General features: G+C 45.5%; 1 protein-coding gene across 1 annotated transcript in view; it reads left to right on the plus strand.

Moving 5' to 3' along the window:
* POLE (DNA polymerase epsilon, catalytic subunit) overlaps nucleotides 1–19,455 on the plus strand; it is a 335,686-nt gene that overhangs the window by 312,830 nt on the left and 3,401 nt on the right. Inside the window, exons 39-45 of the mRNA XM_063913394.1 lie at nucleotides 6,723–6,924; nucleotides 7,102–7,275; nucleotides 7,804–7,929; nucleotides 8,010–8,142; nucleotides 14,163–14,352; nucleotides 14,640–14,771; nucleotides 18,089–18,282. Coding sequence (XP_063769464.1) covers nucleotides 6,723–6,924; nucleotides 7,102–7,275; nucleotides 7,804–7,929; nucleotides 8,010–8,142; nucleotides 14,163–14,352; nucleotides 14,640–14,771; nucleotides 18,089–18,282 — 1,151 coding nt within the window. The remainder of the gene's footprint in view (nucleotides 1–6,722; nucleotides 6,925–7,101; nucleotides 7,276–7,803; nucleotides 7,930–8,009; nucleotides 8,143–14,162; nucleotides 14,353–14,639; nucleotides 14,772–18,088; nucleotides 18,283–19,455) is intronic.

Consider the following 19,455-nt stretch of genomic DNA (forward strand, 5'->3'; position numbering starts at 1 on the left):
GCAAGGTCCAGAGAACAGTTAGAGGTCGGGGTAGCACTATCTCAAGTAGTACTACGACAGCACGGATGGATTCTAAATATTCCAAAATCGCAGCTGATTCCGACGACACGTCTGCTGTTCCTAGGGATGATTCTGGACACAGTACAGAAAAAGGTGTTTCTCCCAGAGGAGAAAGCCAACGAGTTATCCGACCTAGTCAGGAACCTCCTAAGACCAGGCCAAGTGTCAGTACATCAATGCACAAGGGTCCTGGGAAAGATGGTGGCTTCTTACGAAGCGATTCCATTCGGCAGATTCCACGCAAGAACTTTTCAGTGGGATCTGCTGGACAAATGGTCCGGATCGCATCTTCAAATGCATCAGCGGATAACCCTGTCTCCAAGGACAAGGGTGTCTCTCCTGTGGTGGTTACAGAGTGCTCATCTCCTAGAGGGCCGCAGATTCGGCATTCAGGATTGGGTCCTGGTGACCACGGATGCCAGCCTGAGAGGCTGGGGAGCAGTCACACAGGGAAGAAATTTCCAGGGCTTGTGGTCAAGCATGGAAACGTCACTTCACATAAATATCCTGGAACTAAGGGCCATTTACAATGCCCTAAGTCAGGCAAGACCTCCTGCTTCAGGGTCAGCCGGTGTTGATCCAGTCGGACAACATCACGGCAGTCGCCCACGTAAACAGACAGGGCGGCACAAGAAGCAGGAGGGCAATGATGGAAGTGGCAAGGATTCTTCGCTGGGCGGAGAATCATGTGATAGCACTGTCAGCAGTGTTCATTCCGGGAGTGGACAACTGGGAAGCAGACTTCCTCAGCAGACACGATCTTCACCCGGGGGAGTGGGGACTTCACCCAGAAGTCTTCCACATGATTGTGAACCGTTGGGAAAAACCAAAGGTGGACATGATGGCGTCCCGCCTCAACAAAAAACTGGACAGATATTGCGCCAGGTCAAGGGACCCTCAGGCAATAGCTTTGGACGCTCTGGTAACACCGTGGGTGTACCAGTCAGTGTATGTGTTCCCTCCTCTTCCTCTCATACCAAAAGTACTGAGAATCATAAGAAGGAGAGGAGTAAAGACTATACTCGTGGCTCCGGATTGGCCAAGAAGGTCTTGGTACCCGGAAATTCAAGAGATGCTCACGGAAGACCCGTGGCCTCTACCTCGAAGAAAGGACCTGCTCCAGCAGGGACCATGTCTGTTCCAAGACTTACCGCGGCTGCGTTTGACGGCATGGCGGTTGAACGCCGGATCCTGAAGGAAAAAGGCATTCCGGATGAAGTCATCCCTACCCTGATTAAAGCCAGGAAGGATGTAACCATACAACATTATCACCGTATTTGGCGTAAATATGTTGCGTGGTACGAGGCCAGGAAGGCCCCTACAGAGGAATTTCAACTGGGTCGTTTCCTGCATTTCCTGCAAACAGGACTGTCTATGGGCCTCAAATTAGGGTCCATTAAGGTTCAAATTTCGGCCCTGTCAATATTCTTCCAAAAAGAACTGGCTTCTGTTCCTGAAGTTCAGACGTTTGTCAAGGGAGTACTGCATATACAGCCTCCTTTTGTGCCTCCAGTCGCACCTTGGGATCTCAATGTAGTTTTGGGATTCCTAAAATCACATTGGTTTGAACCACTCACCACTGTGGACTTAAAATATCTCACATGGAAAGTGGTAATGCTGTTAGCCCTGGCTTCAGCCAGGCGTGTCTCAGAATTGGCGGCTTTATCATATAAAAGCCCTTACCTAATTTTTCATACGGACAGGGCAGAATTGAGGACTCGTCCTCAATTTCTCCCTAAGGTGGTTTCAGCTTTTCACTTAAACCAGCCTATTGTGGTGCCTGCGGCTGCTAGGGACTTGGAGGATTCCAAGTTGCTGGACGTAGTCAGGGCCCTGAAAATATATGTTTCCAGGACGGCTGGAGTCAGAAAATCTGATTCGCTGTTTATCCTGTATGCACCCAACAAGCTGGGTGCTCCTGCTTCTAAGCAGACGATTGCTCGTTGGATTTGTAGTACAATTCAGCTTGCACATTCTGTGGCAGGCCTGCCACAGCCAAAATCTGTAAAAGCCCATTCCACACGGAAAGTGGGCTCATCTTGGGCGGCTGCCCGAGGGGTCTCGGCTTTACAACTTTGCCGAGCAGCTACTTGGTCAGGGGCAAACACGTTTCCTAAATTCTACAAATTTGATACCCTGGCTGAGGAGGACCTGGAGTTCTCTCATTCGGTGCTGCAGAGTCATCCGCGCACTCCCGCCCGTTTGGGAGCTTTGGTATAATCCCCATGGTCCTTTCGGAGTCCCCAGCATCCACTAGGACGTTAGAGAAAATAAGAATTTACTTACCGATAATTCTATTTCTCATAGTCCGTAGTGGATGCTGGGTGCCCATCCCAAGTGCGGATTGTCTGCATTACTTGTACATAGTTATTGTTACAAAAATCGGGTTATTGTTGTTGTGAGCCATCTTTTCAGAGGCTCCTTCTGTTATCATGCTGTTAACTGGGTTCAGATCACAAGTTGTACGGTGTGATTGGTGTGGCTGGTATGAGTCTTACCCGGGATTCAAAATCCTTCCTTATTGTGTACGCTCGTCCGGGCACAGTATCCTAACTGAGGCTTGGAGGAGGGTCATAGGGGGAGGAGCCAGTGCACACCAGGTAGTCCTAAAGCTTTTTACTTTTGTGCCCAGTCTCCTGCGGAGCCGCTATTCCCCATGGTCCTTTCGGAGTCCCCAGCATCCACTACGGACTATGAGAAATAGAATTATCGGTAAGTAAATTCTTATTTTTTACAGGTGGCTCTGTAGCCAAGTGGTTAGGCTTCCCGCCCACAGTGAACATTGTGATTGTATGGACACTGGTTCAGATCCTGGTTTAACAGGTGTAATATAAAAAAAAATAAAAACATGGTAGGACACCATTTTTAACGTTACTTCCTGGTTCTTTGCCAGAGGTTGCTGCCCTACAACGCTCAGCCTCTGGGAGAGCGAGGGGGTTTTTAGGAATTTAATTTATTAATTGTTTTTGACAGCGTGTCTCTACAGGAAGATTCACTATTGCTGGTAACCACATGCACGGTAATGCAGGTTTATACACAGATTACTTCCGTGGTGTACTTACTGGTCGGGGTACATGATCACTAAGTCTAATGCATAATCAAACAAGCAGCTTCGCTGCAGAGTCGGTCACACAGCGTGTCGGACATATACGACTGCACAGACAGACCCTTACCGGTCCTCTTTGGGGGGAATGCGGGCGCATGTACTGCCTGGGAAAAAAAAAATAATAATTTTTTTTTACTGTTTCAGCTAGATTGTTGCGGTCGATTCTCCGCCAGCCCTCATAGCACCAGGCCAGTACGTCAGTTTCTCAGCGAAGGCTGAACAATTTCCAATGAGAGACAATTGCAATTATTGGGCGTTTAACTACCTATCGGAGTGTACCCTACACAGCAGTAGAGCTGTTGCTTCGCCCTGCTTTGGTAAGGGTTTGAGGTAACAAGGCTGTAGTGCCAGGGCACTCCAGTTCAGGTTTGCCCTAAATAAAGACCACCTTACACTTCTTGTTGCCTACAGCTTCTGTGACGTTGGCAGATTGGTTCTTGCGTTTCAGCTTCGCTAGTGGCGCACAACGTCCACTTTGGCTACGTTCCAAACGAGAATAGATCGCAGACCAAGTGGGGGGGGGGGGGGGGGGGGGGGGGGGGGGGGTTTATCTGATTTCCTACCATTGTCTGCGCAATTTCCTGAATGATTCCGTCTCAACGACTTCAATTCCTAGGTATGATTCTCGGTAAATCAAAGAATGTACCTACCCGAACAGATGTACAGGTCATTTGTCATCTGGTACAATTAGTGCTCAAGCCACGCACAGTCTCGGTTCATTTGTGCATTCGCCTATTAGACACAATGGTGGCGGCTTTCGAAGCGCTTCAGTTCGGAAGACTTCACTCACGTCCTTTTTAACTGGATGTGCTCGCACAATGGTCGGGCTCCCTTCTGCAGATTCACCGCAGGGTGAGGTGGTCTCTAAGGGCCAGGGTGTCTCTACTCTGGTGGCTCAAAGTACAGAATCTAACCGCAGGGGAACGGTTCGGCGCCTGGAATTGGTTAATTCTCACGGCGGACGCGAGTCTCAGAGGTTGGGGAGCTGTAGTTCAAAATTTTCAGCTCCAGGGTCTCTGGGCGGATCACGAAAGATTGCTGTCTATAAATGTCCTGGAACTCCGGGCAATTTACAATGCGCTATGACAAGCAGTGCACATGCTGCAGGCTCAGGCTGTTCAGGTTCAGTCAGACAATGCGACGGTGGTCGCATACATCAACAAACAAGGAGGAACGAAAAGCCGCATGGCAATGCGGGAAGTAGCTCGAGTCCTCAATTGGGCCGAGGTGATTTTGTCGGTAGTATTCATTCCGGGAGTGGACAACTGGGAGGCGGATTATCTCGGCTGTCGGGATTTTTATCCAGGATGTGCATTAAATCCAGAAGTGTTTCACACGCTGGTCCAGAAGTAGGGTTACCCGCAAGTGGACCTGATGGCATCTCGCCACAATTATCAAACGCCCCAGTTCGTGTCCAGAACGAGAGATCCAAAGGCAGTGGCGGTGGATGCTCTCACAATCACGTGGCCATACAGTCTCGTGTATCTGTTCCACCATTTTCCGCTGCTCCTTCTGTTGCTAAAACGGATCAAAAGAGAGTCCGTCACAGTCATACTAGTGGCGCCTCATTGTCCTCGGAGAGCTTGGTTTTTGGGTCTCCGCGGTCTACTCGCGGACGTTCCTTGGCCGCTCCCACTGCGTCAGGACCTGTTACAACAGGGTCCGTTCTTTTTCTCCGATTTAGCGCGGCTGCGTTTGACGGAGTGGCTGTTGAGACAGCCCTCTTAAAAAGAGAGGGCATTCCAGAATAGGTTATACCAACCATGTTACGAGCTAGGAAGCCGATTACGGAAGCTCATTATTACAGAATTTGGTGTGCCTATATAGGTTGGTGTGAAGTTCGGTAGTTTCCGACATCATCTTTTAAGTTATCCCGTCTTTTGTTATGTCTACAGATGGGGTTAGATGGAGGTCGGCGTTTATCCACACTAAAGGTGCAGATATCTGCGTTGTCAATTTATTTTCCAAAAAGATTGGCTCTATTGCCGTCGGTACACACCTTTATGCAGGGTGTCCTCAAAGTACAGCCTCCATTTCACTCCACTTACTGCGCCATGGGACTTGAATCTGGTTTAGATTTCTTATAGTCTTTTTATTTCGGACCCTTACAACAAGTGGATATTAAGTTTCTCACTTGGGAAACAATTTCTCTCCTAGCCTTAGCTTCGGCAGGGCGGGTTTCAGATTTGGGTGCCTTGTCATGCAAGCCACCGTATTTAGTGTTTCATAATGACAGAGCGGAACTTTGGACGAATCCCGCTTTCCTACCAATAGTAGGGTCCTCTTTTCACGTCAATCATCCAATAGTAGTTCCTGTGTTAACAGGAGATTCTGGAATTTTGGTTGTGGTACGCGCATTATGCGTTTATGTATTCCGAACGTCTACAGTTCCTAAGACGGATACGTTGTTATCCTCTATGATGGGGCCAGGATGGGTTGGCCACCTTCTAAGCAGACCTTATCCAGATGGATAAAACTGACCATATGTCAGGCTTACCTTCATGCTAGGTTACAGCCGCCTACATCAGTAACAGCTCATTCCACACGTTCTCCGGGAATGTCATGGGCAGCTGGTCGTGGAGTTCTACGACACAGCTTTGCAGTGCGGCTACATGGTCTTCAGTGCACATGTTTGTGCACTTTTACAAGTTTGATACTTTTGCGGCATCTAGCTTTGGCCGTCTAGTGTTACAGGTGCCAAACTGCTCTCCCGCCCACGGGGGGAAACTTTGGTACGTCCCTAGAGTACTCCAGTGACCCCTAGTGGATGAAAAAGAAAATAGGATTTTGGTACTTACCAGGTAAATCCTTTTCTTTGAATCCATAGGGGGCACTGGACGCCCACCCAGAGCAGTTTTACCTGGCTTGTGGTAAGTTCAGGGGATCTTATGGTAACACACTCTCACCGACTGGTTCAAATTAACAAGTTTATAGGGTTGGTGTCAACTGATAGTTGTCTGTAACGTTATGTGTCAACTTTATTGTTGTCCGTTTGTTATATGTAATTCTCCATTAACCTCTATAGCTCCTGTTCGGCTCAGTAAAAATACACTGAGGTACTCTGGGATATGAAGGGGGATGTAGTCTCAAATTTTAATTATTCAGTGCCTAGTTCCTGTGGAACCGTCCATATCCCTAGAGTACTCCAGTGCCCCCTATGGATTCAAAGAAAAGGATTTACCTGGTAAGTACCAAAATCCTATTTTCTATAGGTTGTTTAAATGTTGCAACCTATAAATACTTATGTACTTTACATTAATATAAAACCTTAAAGGCATATATAAGGCAGATATAAGACTTAATATATGAGCAAATTCAATATTGGAAGTAGCTGAACTGGTTTGAAAGACTGCAAGAAAGTGGTTAGTTGCAGTGTCTAGTAGTACCATCCTATTAAAAGCTTGAATATTGAGTACAGCATGAGCAGGTGGATACATGGTCATTTCACACACTCTGGTGCTGAGGAAAAAAAGTACAGGTATGCAGAGATATTGTTTTACTGATTGTGGACAAAGTCCTTTCTTCCTGTGATAACTTGATCACATCTTTGTCACAGTGTGCGTGGAGCTTGATATTCAGAGCCTGGCTGTTAACAGCATCCTGCAATCCCATCATATTAATGACTTGGAAGGAGCTGGCAGTATGGGCATCAGTTTTGATGTGTTACAGCAAGCTTCCCTTGAGGATATGGTTACTGGGAACCAGGCCAGTGCTGTGGCCAGTTACGATGAGACTGCCCTTTGTTCCAACACCTTCAGGTACTTTTATTACATATACATCTGATGTTACTGATATACGATGAAGGCCTAATCTTATCAATACTAAAGCCATTGACTACATCCATAGAAATGATGAAAGATAATTCTGCATTGTGTGGAGCGTTGCAGTCTGAAGATAACATATCAAGTTCAGGTGTTGTAATCTTCACCCTTTAGGATTTTGAAGAGCATGGTTGTAGGCTGGGTGAAGGAAATTACACAGTACCACAATGTGTATGCGGACAACCAGGTTATGCACTTCTATCGGTGGCTCCGAACCCCATCCTCTCTGCTGTATGACCCTGCCCTTCACAGGACTCTCCACAACATGATGAAGAAATTGTTCTTGCAGTAAGGAAAATGTGGTTATGTACTATATCTGTTTTCCAAAGGACTTGGGAAGAGTGACAACAAATTTATCTTAATAAAAACGGAGAAACGGTTTCCCGAGTTTTTAATATGTTGAGTGCTCTGGATTTAGGGACATCACATTATAACACAGGCGTACAACCATGTCATTTTGCTGTGTAATAAACCTGATGTCCGTGATTGATAGTCATATTCCTATATTATTTATATTGTGTTTGTGTGGGGCATATGCTGCACTCTGTCTGGCCCTAAATGTTGGATATGTCCAATAGATTAACATATCATCACAAAAGTCTGCACAGTGTGTGAGAAAGATGTGTAGTGATGACTTCTAAATCATTATAACACACACTATTGTAGTAGACAAACTGTATAAAGAGACTGTGTCAAAAACTATATTAGAAACAAAAATTAGATCTGATTTTATACCATCTTAAGCTTTCTATCTGTCTAGTTTCTACCCAGAAATACTGTATATAGTTATAATGTTTTGTGAATTTTCTTCAATAGATTGGTAGCAGAATTTAAGCGTCTGGGCTCCTCGGTAGTGTATGCTAACTTCAACCGCATTATCCTCTGCACCAAGAAGCGCCGGGTAGAAGATGCAATTGCTTATGTGGAATATATTACCCAAAGGTGGGTGCCTATCCATTTTGTCTCTGTGTCATTAATTGTCCATCACCTTATTCAAATGGCTTTAATGTTTTCCCTTACAGTATTCACTCTAAAGAGATCTTTCACTCGCTTACCATCTCCTTTTCTCGCTGTTGGGAGTTTCTGCTGTGGATGGACCCTGCAAACTATGGAGGGATTAAGGGAAAGCTTCCTGCTAGTGTGCACTATGGAGAGGTTGGTCTCTGTAATCCTTCATGGCAGTGTAATTATAGATCTATTTTACTAGCATTATAATATAGTGGCACTTCAGAAGACTTTTATACAAACAGTATCACTATGACACACCAAAGGCTACACTGGAAAAAGGAATACTCACATGGTAGTGACTTCCTGTAGGAGCTCAAGATCCTGACTAGATAATAGACAAGTACACCCATTTCTCTGAATACTAGTACTTCATAGAATAAACCAAGATAACCAAGGATTTCAATGTAACTGAATAAACGCTATATACAGTGTAGTATATTAGAATATCATCGTTAGTACACAGAATAGGAATGTCATAGTTCAGAGAAACCTATTTCTCTATCGTCCTAGTGGATGCTGGGGTTCCTGAAAGGACCATGGGGAATAGCGGCTCCGCAGGAGACAGGGCACAAAAAGTAAAGCTTTAGGATCAGGTGGTGTGCACTGGCTCCTCCCCCTATGACCCTCCTCCAAGCCTCAGTTAGATTTTTGTGCCCGGCCGAGAAGGGTGCAATCTAGGTGGCTCTCCTAAAGAGCTGCTTAGAAAAGTTTAGCTTAGGTTTTCTATTTTACAGTGAGTCCTGCTGGCAACAGGATCACTGCAACGAGGGACTTAGGGGAGAAGAAGTGAACTCACCTGCGTGCAGGATGGATTGGCTTCTTTGGCTACTGGACATTAGCTCCAGAGGGACGATCACAGGTACAGCCTGGATGGTCACCGGAGCCTCGCCGCCGGCCCCCTTGCAGATGCTGAAACAAGAAGAAGGTCCAGAATCGGCGGCATGAAGACTCCTCAGTCTTCTTAAGGTAGCGCACAGCACTGCAGCTGTGCGCCATTTCCTCTCAGCACACTTCACACGGCAGTCACTGAGGGTGCAGGGCGCTGGAAGGGGGTCGCCCTGGGAGGCAATGAAAACCTATTTTTGGCTAAAAATACCTCACATATAGCCTCCGGGGGCTATATGGAGATATTTAACCCCTGCCAGAATCCGTTAAGAGCGGGAGACGAGGCCGCCGAAAAAGGGGCGGGGCCTATCTCCTCAGCACACAGCGCCATTTTCCCTCACAGAAAGGCTGGAGGGAAGGCTCCCAGGCTCTCCCCTGCACTGCACTACAGAAACAGGGTTAAAACAGAGAGGGGGGGCACTAATTTGGCGTTAGAAATATATAAAAAAGATGCTATAAGGGAAAACACTTATATAAGGTTGTCCCTATATAATTATAGCGTTTTTGGTGTGTGCTGGCAAACTCTCCCTCTGTCTCTCCAAAGGGCTAGTAGGTCCTGTCCTCTATCAGAGCATTCCCTGTGTGTGTGCTGTGTGTCGGTACGTGTGTGTCGACATGTATGAGGACGATGTTGGTGAGGAGGCGGAGCAATTGCCTGTAATGGTGATGTCACTCTCTAGGGAGTCGACACCGGAATGGATGGCTTATTTAGGGAATTACGTGATAATGTCAACACGCGGCAAGGTCGGTTGACGACATGAGACGGCCGACAAACGATTAGTACCGGTCCAGACGTCTCAAAAACACCGTCAGGGGTTTTAAAACGCCCGTTTACTTTAGTCGGTCGACACAGACACAGACAGGGACACTGAATCCAGTGTCGACGGTGAATAAACAAACGTATTCCTTATTAGGGCCACACGTTAAGGGCAATGAAGGAGGTGTTACATATTTCTGATACTACAAGTACCACAAAAGAGGGTATTATGTGGGATGTGAAAAAACTACCGTAGTTTTTCCTGAATCGGATAAATTAAATGAAGTGTGTGATGATGCGTGGGTTCCCCCCGATAGAAAATATGGGCGGTATACCCTTTCCCGCCAGAAGTTAGGGCGCGTTGGGAAACACCCCTTAGGGTGGATAAGGCGCTCACACGCTTATCAGAACAAGTGGCGGTACCGTCTATAGATAGGGCCGTCCTCAAGGAGCCAGCTGACAGGAGGCTGGAAAATATCATAAAAAGTATATACACACATACTGGTGTTATACTGCGACCAGCGATCGCCTCAGCCTGGATGTGCAGAGCTGGGGTGGCTTGGTCGGATTCCCTGACTAAAAATATTGATACCCTTGACAGGGACAGTATTTTATTGACTATAGAGCATTTAAAGGATGCATTTCTATATATGCGAGATGCACAGAGGGATATTTGCACTCTGGCATCAAGAGTAAGTGCGATGTCCATATCTGCCAGAAGATGTTTATGGACACGACAGTGGTCAGGTGATGCAGATTCCAAACGGCACAAAGGTGTATTGCCGTATAAAGGAAGAGGAGTTATTTTGGGTCGGTCCATCGGACCTGGTGGCCACGGCAACTGCTGGAAAATCCACCGTTTTTTACCCTAAGTCACATCTCTGCAGAAAAAGACACCGTCTTTTCAGCTTCAGTCCTTTCGTCCCTATAAGAGTCATATCTGCCCAGGAATAGAGGAAAGGGAAGAAGACTGCAGCAGGCAGCCCATTCCCAGGAACAGAAGCGTTCCACCGCTTCTGACAAGCTCTCAGCATGACGCTGAGACCGTACAGGACCCCTGGATCCTACAAGTAGTATCCCAGGGGTACAGATTGGAATGTCGAGACGTTTCCCCTGCGCAGGCTCCTGAAGTCTGCTTTACCAAGGTCTCCCTCCGACAAGGAGGCAGTATGGGAAACAATTCACGAGCTGTATTCCCAGCAGGTGATAATTAAATTACCCCTCCTACAACAAGAAAAGGGGTATTATTCCACACTATATTGTGGTACTGAAGCCAGAAGGCTAGGTGAGACCTATTCTAAATCTAAAAAAATTTGAACACTTACAAAGGTTCAAATCAAGATGGAGTCACTCAGAGCAGTGATAACGAACCGGGAAGAAGGGGACTATATGGTGTCCCGAGACATCAGGGATGCTTACCTCCATGTCCCAAATTTGCCCTTATCACTAAGGGTACCTCAGGTTCGTGGTACAGAACTGTCACTATCAGTTTCAGACGCTGCCGTTTGGATTGTCCACGGCACCCCGGGTCTTTACCAAGGTAATGGCCGAAATGATGGTTCTTCTTCGAAGAAAAGGCGTCTTAATTATCCCTTACTTGGACGATCTCCTGATAAGGGCAGAGTCCAGGGAACAGTTGGAGGTCGGAGTAGCACTATCTCGGATACTGTTACAACAGCAGGGGTGGATTCTAAATATTCCAAAATCGCAGCTGATCCCGACAACAAGTCTCCTGTGCTTAGGGATGATTCTGGACACAGTCCAGAAAAAGGTGTTTCTCCCGGAAGAGAAAGCCAGGGAGTTATCCGAGCTAGTCAGGAACCTCCTAAAATCAGTGCATCATTGCACAAGGGCCATGGTAAAAAAATGGTGACTTCCTTCGAAGCAATTCCAGTCGGCAGATTTCATGCAAGAACTTTTCAGTGGGATCTGCTGGACAAATGGTCCGGATCGCATCTTCAGATGCATCAGCGGATAACCCTATATCCAAGGACAAGGGTGTCTCTCCTGTGGTGGTTACAGAGTGCTCATCTTCTAGAGGGCCGCAGATTCGGCATTCAGTTTTGGATGTTGGTGACCACGGAGGCCAGCCCGAGAGGCTGGGGAGCAGTCACACAAGGAAAAAATTTCCAGGGAGTGTGATCAAGTCTGGAGACTTTTCTCCACATAAATATAGCTAAGGGTAAATTTATAATGCTCTAAGCTTAGCAAGACCTCTGCTTCAAGGTCAGCCGGTATTGATCCAGTGGGATAAAACATCACGGCAGTCGCCCACGTAAATAGACAGGGCGGCACAAGAAGCAGGAGGGCAGTGGCAAAAACTGCAAGGACTTTTCGCTGGGCGGAAAATCATGTGATAGCACTGTCAGCAGTGTTTCATTCCGGGAATGGAAACTGGGAAGCAGACTTCCTCAGTAGGCACGACCTCCACCCGGCAGAGTGGGAACTTCATGGGGAAGTTTTCCACATGATTGTAAACCGTTGGGAATTACCAAAGGTGGACATGATGGCGTCCCGTCTGAACAAAAAACGGGACAGGTATTGCGCCAGGTTAAGAGACCCTCAGGCAATAGCTGTGGACGTTCTGGTAACACCGTGGGTGTACCAGTCGGTGTATGTGTTCCATCCTCTGCTTTTCATACCTAAGGTACTGAGAATTATAAGACGTAGAGGAGTAAGAACTATACTCATGGCTCCGGATTGGCCAAGAAGGACTTGGTACCCGGAACTTCAAGAGATGCTCACAGAGGACTTATGGCCTCTGCCGCTAAGAAGGGACTTGTTTCAGCAAGTACCATGTCTGTTCCAAGACTTACCGCAGCTGCGTTTGACGGCATGGCGGTGGAACGCCGGATCCTAAGGGAAAAGGCATTCAGGAAGAGGTCATTCCTACCCTGGTCAAAGCCAGAAAGGAGGTGACCGCACAACATTATCACCACATGTGGCGAAAATATGTTGCGTGGTGTGAGGCCAGGAAGGCCCCACGAAGAAATTTCAACTCTGTCGATTCCTGCATTTCCTGCAAACAGGAGTGTCTATGGGCCTCAAATTGGGGTCCATTAAGGTTCAAATTTCGGCCCTGTCGATTTTTCTTCCAGAAAGAATTGGCTTCAGTTCCTGAAGTCCAGAAGTTTGTCAAGGGAGTATTGCATATACAACCCCCTTTTGTGCCTCCAGTGGCACTGTGGGATCTCAACGTAGTTCTGGGATTCCTCAAAACACATTGGTTTAAAACCAGTCAAATCTGTGGATTTGAAGCATCTCACATGAAAAGTGAACATGCTCTTGGACCTGGCCTGGACCAGGCGAGTGTCAAATTGGTGGTTTTTTTCTCAAAAAAGCCCATATCTGTTTGTCCATTCGGACAGGGCAGAGCTGCGGACTCGTCCCCAGTTCTCTCCCTAAGGTGGTGTCAGTGTTTCACCTGAACCAGCTTATTGTGGTGTCTTGCGCCTACTAGGGACTTGGAGGACTCCAAGTTGCTAGATGTGGTCAGGGCCCTGAAAATATAGGTTCCAGGACGGCTGGAGTCAGGAAAACTGACTTGCTGTTATCCTGTATGCACCCAACAAACTGGGTGCTCTTGCTTCTAAGCAGACTTTTGCTAGTTGGATGTGTAATACAATTCAGCTTGCACATTCTGTGGCAGGCCTGCCACAGCCAAAATATGTAAATGCCCATTCCACAAGGAAGGTGGGCTCATCTTGGGCGGCTGCCCGAGGGGTCTCGGCTTTACAACTTTGCCGAGCGGCTATTTAGTCAGGGGCAAACACGTTTGTAAAATCCTACAAATTTGATAACCTGGCTAAGGAGGACCTGGAGTTCTCTCATTCGGTGCTGCAGAGTCATCCGCACTCTCCCGCCCGTTTGGGAGCTTTGGTATAATCCCCATGGTCCTTTCAGGAACCCCAGCATCCACTAGGACGATAGAGAAAATAAGAATTTACTTACCGATAATTCTATTTCTCGGAGTCCGTAGTGGATGCTGGGCGCCCATCCCAAGTGCGGATTATCTGCAATACTTGTACATAGTTACAAAAATCGGGTTATTATTGTTGTGAGCCATCTTTCAGAGGCTCCGCTGTTATCATACTGTTAACTGGGTTCAGATCACAGGTTGTACAGTGTGATTGGTGTGGCTGGTATGAGTCTTACCCGGGATTCATAAATCCTTCCTTATTGTGTACGCTCGTCTGGGCACAGTATCCTAACTGAGGCTTGGAGGAGGGTCATAGGGGGAGGAGCCAGTGCACACCACCTGATCCTAAAGCTTTACTTTTTGTGCCCTGTCTCCTGCGGAGCCGCTATTCCCCATGGTCCTTTCAGGAACCCCAGCATCCACTACGGACTCCGAGAAATAGAATTATCGGTAAGTAAATTCTTATTTTTACACCTTTGTAAAGGCACAACATACTGGGAAAGAAAGGTCACTTGGTACTTGGAGACTATTCCAGGGTCCAGTGTCCACCAATGGACTCGAGGAAAATAATAGAACTGTATAAACATCATGTTTTTCCTATTTCAGAGTGATAAGAAGAAATCAGAGAATGAGGAGGAGGAAGGCAGTGACGAGGATGAAGAAGAAACAGATGCTCCATCAGACAGTGAACAGCCAGAGGACCAAGTGGAAGACTGTCTTGAGAACAGCTGGAATATAGTACAATATCTTCCCCAGGCAGCCTCATGTCAGAGCTATTTCCTGATGATTGTTTCTGGTACGTGTTGCACACTTTGTCCTCTGTATGTATTTCCTCTGTGTGAATTTCTTTATGGGCTCTGGCTGTCAGTGTAATGAGCGGTGTTTTCCTGTTGCTGTAGTTTAGTTCATGTAGTTTAGCTATTCTTTCCTGGTATGTTCACCTACAGGACAACTACTGTCCTGATCTTTAGTGTTTGGGGCTGTATATCCACTTTGCCATTGGCCTGTAAATTTTGTAGTTCGGCCCAAGAGGCAAAGAAAATGAGCTCTCTGGTCCTGACTTAGTGTGCTTTCTTTCTGCAGCGTACATTGTGGCTGTATATCATAGTATGCGGGAGGAGATGAGACGAAATGCTCCTGGAAACACCCCAATCAAACGTCGACAGAACAGTCAGCTGTCCCAAGAGACATTGGGTGAAACTGGGGCCTTGCCTGGTAAGAAACCTCTTTGAGAGCTAATACAGTATGACACAGATTTAAATTGCTTCACTATTTATATCACCGAGCAGTCATTTTAGGGCATACATTAGGGGTTATAGCATTTATATGTTCATTATAAACCGAGCATTCATTTTTGGTATGTACAGCCCACAGCTTTTACTTGTTCTCAGTTATCCATTTAAGGACACTGATACTACCACTGCAATATTTCCAGATTTGTGTCCTTCCTCATGCTGGAGAGGGTACTCAAAAGTATCATTCGTGCTCTAATTAGTGATTTCTGTAATGTGCTTCTCTGGCCTTCCCAATTCTTGCCTTGCCCTTCTCCAGTTAATGCTCAAATGTACTGCTGGCTTCATATTCCTCTCTCAACTTTCTACCTAGGCTGCTCCCTCTGCAAGTCTCTCCCCTAGCTTCTTATATTACTCAATCAAATTCAAACTCCTCTCTCACCTACAAAGCTGTCATCCTCACGTCCCCTGCCTCCATCTCCAGCCTAATTTGCATACTCCCATCATCTTCGCTCTGCTAATAATTGCTGCCTCATAGTCCTCCCTGATCAGCATTTTCCACTCTTTCTAGATTTCTCTTAGGTTGCTCCTAACTTTCTTGCTTACAGTCAGTCACTCAGCCATTCTCTCCTCATTGCATCCACCCATATCCCCTATAGATTGTAATCTCATAATAGCAGAACCCTCTGCTCTTTGTCTTCTCTACCTAATTATGGTAACTGCACACTGTCATTTTGTATCTGTGAATTTATACACATACTCTGTACTTATGTATCTGGCTGTCCCTTGTTCGGCGCTATAGAACCCTTTTGTGGTGTCAAATAATAATGATGAGAATACCATGGTAGTATAGAGCCGCCTTAATGATTTCAGCACTTAAAATACATTCCAACTACTAGGAAACATATATTTTGCTCAAAAGGACAATGTTACTTTTGCTTGGCTGCTTCAGCATCTATTTATTTAGTTTTTTAGTTTTCCACCACAACTGTTTCAGATTTGCCAATCTGGCAATCATCAGGAGCTGACAGCCTTGCATGGTGGTTGGTGGCTAGGAGCGGGATGAGGAGTTATGCTTCAGATGTAGGACAGTACTCCCAGAGGCTGGTTTTAGCTACCAGCACAGATCGTGACCTGTGACTCCTATTCTATGACCTCCCCCACTCCACCGTTTTTGTAGACCTCAGAGAGAATCGGATAATCATCCAACATGTGAATAGATCCCTCTTCCTCCATAGAGGAATTCTGACCAAGTGCCAGGGTCATATTTAGCATGATTGATCAAGCCACCAATATTTTATTATTGAATGCTGAAGCCCTTAAGGATGGTACAAATACAGAGAGGTGCCTAAATATTTGGGGGGATTTCACTCGTGATGCTCTTCTCATTGGGGCTTTCAGATTCAGTAATTTCAGCTTGTCAGGCTCTAAGACTTGAGACATATTTTGATTGTAAAAAGACTCAAGAATATTTGTCTTTTTTTCCTGTTGATGTCCTATTTGGCACACAGCTGAATAAGATTGCTAGTCAGGCCTTCTGGTAGATCAGGAAAAATGCCACAGCTCGCAAGTGGCTATTCAAATGGTATGCACCATGTGTGTTTATAAACCCAGTGTCAACAGAGTAGAGGTGATTGCGGTTCAATTCCTTCGTCTTGTCCAGAAATCAAATGTTTAATTTCAGCATATTTTGTCCCACAAGACCTACGTTGGGGAGGACAAGTTGTGGTTCCACAATTTCCCGTTTCATGCACGAATCTTTGGCCTGGTGATGGCTTTTTTAGGGGTTCAGTATATTAAGTAGAAAGTCATGATGTTGATATGGTGACAATGTCAGCAAGCTTTGTTTATGGTATCCCAAATGCTGCCCTTTATGGTAATATAAACATTTCTACAATGGACATTTTGCAAATGTCAACTGTTAGATGTTAACATAACATTTGACATTCTGATATGGACATTATGAATGTCAACACAGCTAATGCTGTTCTCCTTAAGTGATCACAAAGATAATGGATGTTATGGCTGCACTGCTGAGGTCGAGAATGATAATGATCATGTCTTTCCTAGAATCCGTTATCTTGACTGTGCTTCAGTCTAATATTGGACGCCCACAGTTGAATTAGTAGGTATCATAAGTCTAGTCTGGTTACGCCCTAGGACTTGGTGTTTTTAGGCTGCTGTTCCATGATACAGAATAGAGTCCCTTCAAAGACTAGTAAGATGTCTAATGGCTTGCAGATGGCTTTTTACTGTATTATGTATGACCGTTTTTGGAAAGGTGGTCTCAATATTTGAGGCCATGCAATTACCACAATTCCATATAGGGACATTCCACAACTCCTATAGAAATTACGCAAGCCTCATTCGTCTTAGAATGTTACTTTCTTCTCTTGTAGTTGACTGTGGACTGCGGCAATATGTACTGCCCCTTTAGAGCTAAACAATTGTAATGATGGGTGCCAGGCTTCAGGTTAGTGGAGGGCTGCTGTTGCTAATCTTAGATTTTAGGGTCTAACTCTAAGGAGACATTAGTGTCCTAGGGTTAAGTGCAGTTCGAAACGCGTTGATCAGGGACAACTTCTCTTTTGGGAAAGATCATAAGATTTCAGTCAGGCCACTGTGGAGGTGTACATCAACCATCAGGGAGGCACAATGGCTCCCCTGCAGTGAAAGAGGCCAGCAGGATCATGCACTAAGTAGAGCAATATGTGACGGCAATATAATCATTGCTCATACCAGGAGTGGTCCCTTAATCCTGACCTCTTTCAAGAGAACCAGAATACCAGTTTTTATCAGCAGATGCTGCACACTGCAACTTCTGTGAGCATTCTCACCAAAGGGGCAGCTTTGGGATGACCCCATAAAATCAATGTCTCTTAATTGAACGAAAGAGAAATGGGACTTCGATTATAATGTTGAATTAGTTTATTTGTTTTCATTGGCTAACACTGAGTACCCACCCATTGTACACTGCTGTTCTTCTGTTAAGAGTAAGTTCAGCGGATGTGGTGTATCTTCTCCTGTCTCCCTCTCCAGTATATTCCAAGATCATGTTTATCAAATGTATACAAAGCTCACTTGTGGCACTGTATCAATGTAGTTGTGGTTTGAGAAGTGCTGAAACGCCTACAGTAGTTTAAGTCCTTAAAACCTGCAGTTGTTAATAGTTTTGCATGCAGTCCATATCAAAATCTGAAAAAGACAAAAACTGTCAAACTGTTCCGTTTTGCACACACCATAGTAAAGTGTACGTGTTTAATAGACTCTGTGTTTGTACCCTCCTCCTCTTTCCTCCAGGTCTTATCACCTTTTCTCAGGATTATGTAGCAAATGAGTTAACACAAAATTTCTTCACAATCACACAAAAAATACAGAAGAAAGTGACCGGAACACGCCATGTTACTGAGCCCTCTGAGATGTTCCCCATCTTACCTGGATCCCATCTGCTGCTTAACAACCCAGCCTTAGAGTTCATCAAATATGTCTGTGAGGTGAGACTACTGCATCATGTACTGCAAAGTGTCGCTTCTTAGTTTTAGGTGTTTTGCATGTGCTTAAGTCATTATGCTGATTGTATTTATGGACATCTGAAATAGTTTTTAAAAAGTGGCTATATAATAAATAAAAAGGCATACATTATAATAATCCATGAATAATTGTATATAATTATATAATTTTTATACAGTAGTCATGTGGCTTGTCGACCAGAATTATATGGACCCGAGAATGCAGTCACTGTGATGCTGACAACAGCATTTTCCGCAGCCTGACATTACAACGGTCGTCATGATGGTAATTAATCATCTTGACCTCTGTACTGCTGTGGGTGCGTAAATTGTTGCATTCCGATGTCCCCATATGGTTAGTCACATTCTTATTGCCGACAAGCCCGCTACTTTCCAATTATATCATGACTGGAGCGAAGATGTTTGACATTTTATCTGTATAAGGTATTAACTACAGATATGTCCTCTTACATCCTTGCTGCAGTCACGCTAAACAGCCCTTGAAGTCTTAGACGTAAAGTAATGAAATAGGATGCACAGGCAGCTTACTTGAAACAAGGCATTTAGCTCCTCCATACCTCCTTGTAGGATTGAACGCATGCTCTGGCACCATCTTCTGAGACTGTAAATATACAGCAGAGACTGGGACACCTGCTTATTTGGGATCCTAAATCAGATTGCCTATTAGCAGAGCAGAGTGGCTTATAGTGGATATACAGTATGTGGGGAATAAAACCTGTTCTTGAGAGGTTGTGTTAGCCCTGCACAGCGCATGTGTACAGTGTTACTCTTGCCTTTTGGTGGGGATTAAGAACTGTTCTTATTAGTTCATTAACCCTTCTTCTACTACAGTCCCTTAGCAACTGCTTGCTTCACCTGGAACTATCATTGTTTAACAGACTGTCATTGTTTAACACCTTTCTCAATAGTCCTTCACTACAACACTATAGCTCAGGCAGGTTTATCCTACACTGTTCCTTAGCCTTAGAGGATCATTTGGTAGTATGTTTGCCATTGCTTGTCTATTAGATAGATAGGTACTCTTGGTCTAAAAGCAGAAAAGGCTTTCAGAAGCCATGCTCTTTTGCTTCATTCATTTATGCATGTTCCAGATGGAACTATTTAACAGCGAGCAGTAGCCCTTTGCGCAGTCTGTGA

Source organism: Pseudophryne corroboree, chromosome 1, assembly GCF_028390025.1.
Source record: "Pseudophryne corroboree isolate aPseCor3 chromosome 1, aPseCor3.hap2, whole genome shotgun sequence".
NCBI lineage: Eukaryota > Metazoa > Chordata > Amphibia > Anura > Myobatrachidae > Pseudophryne > Pseudophryne corroboree.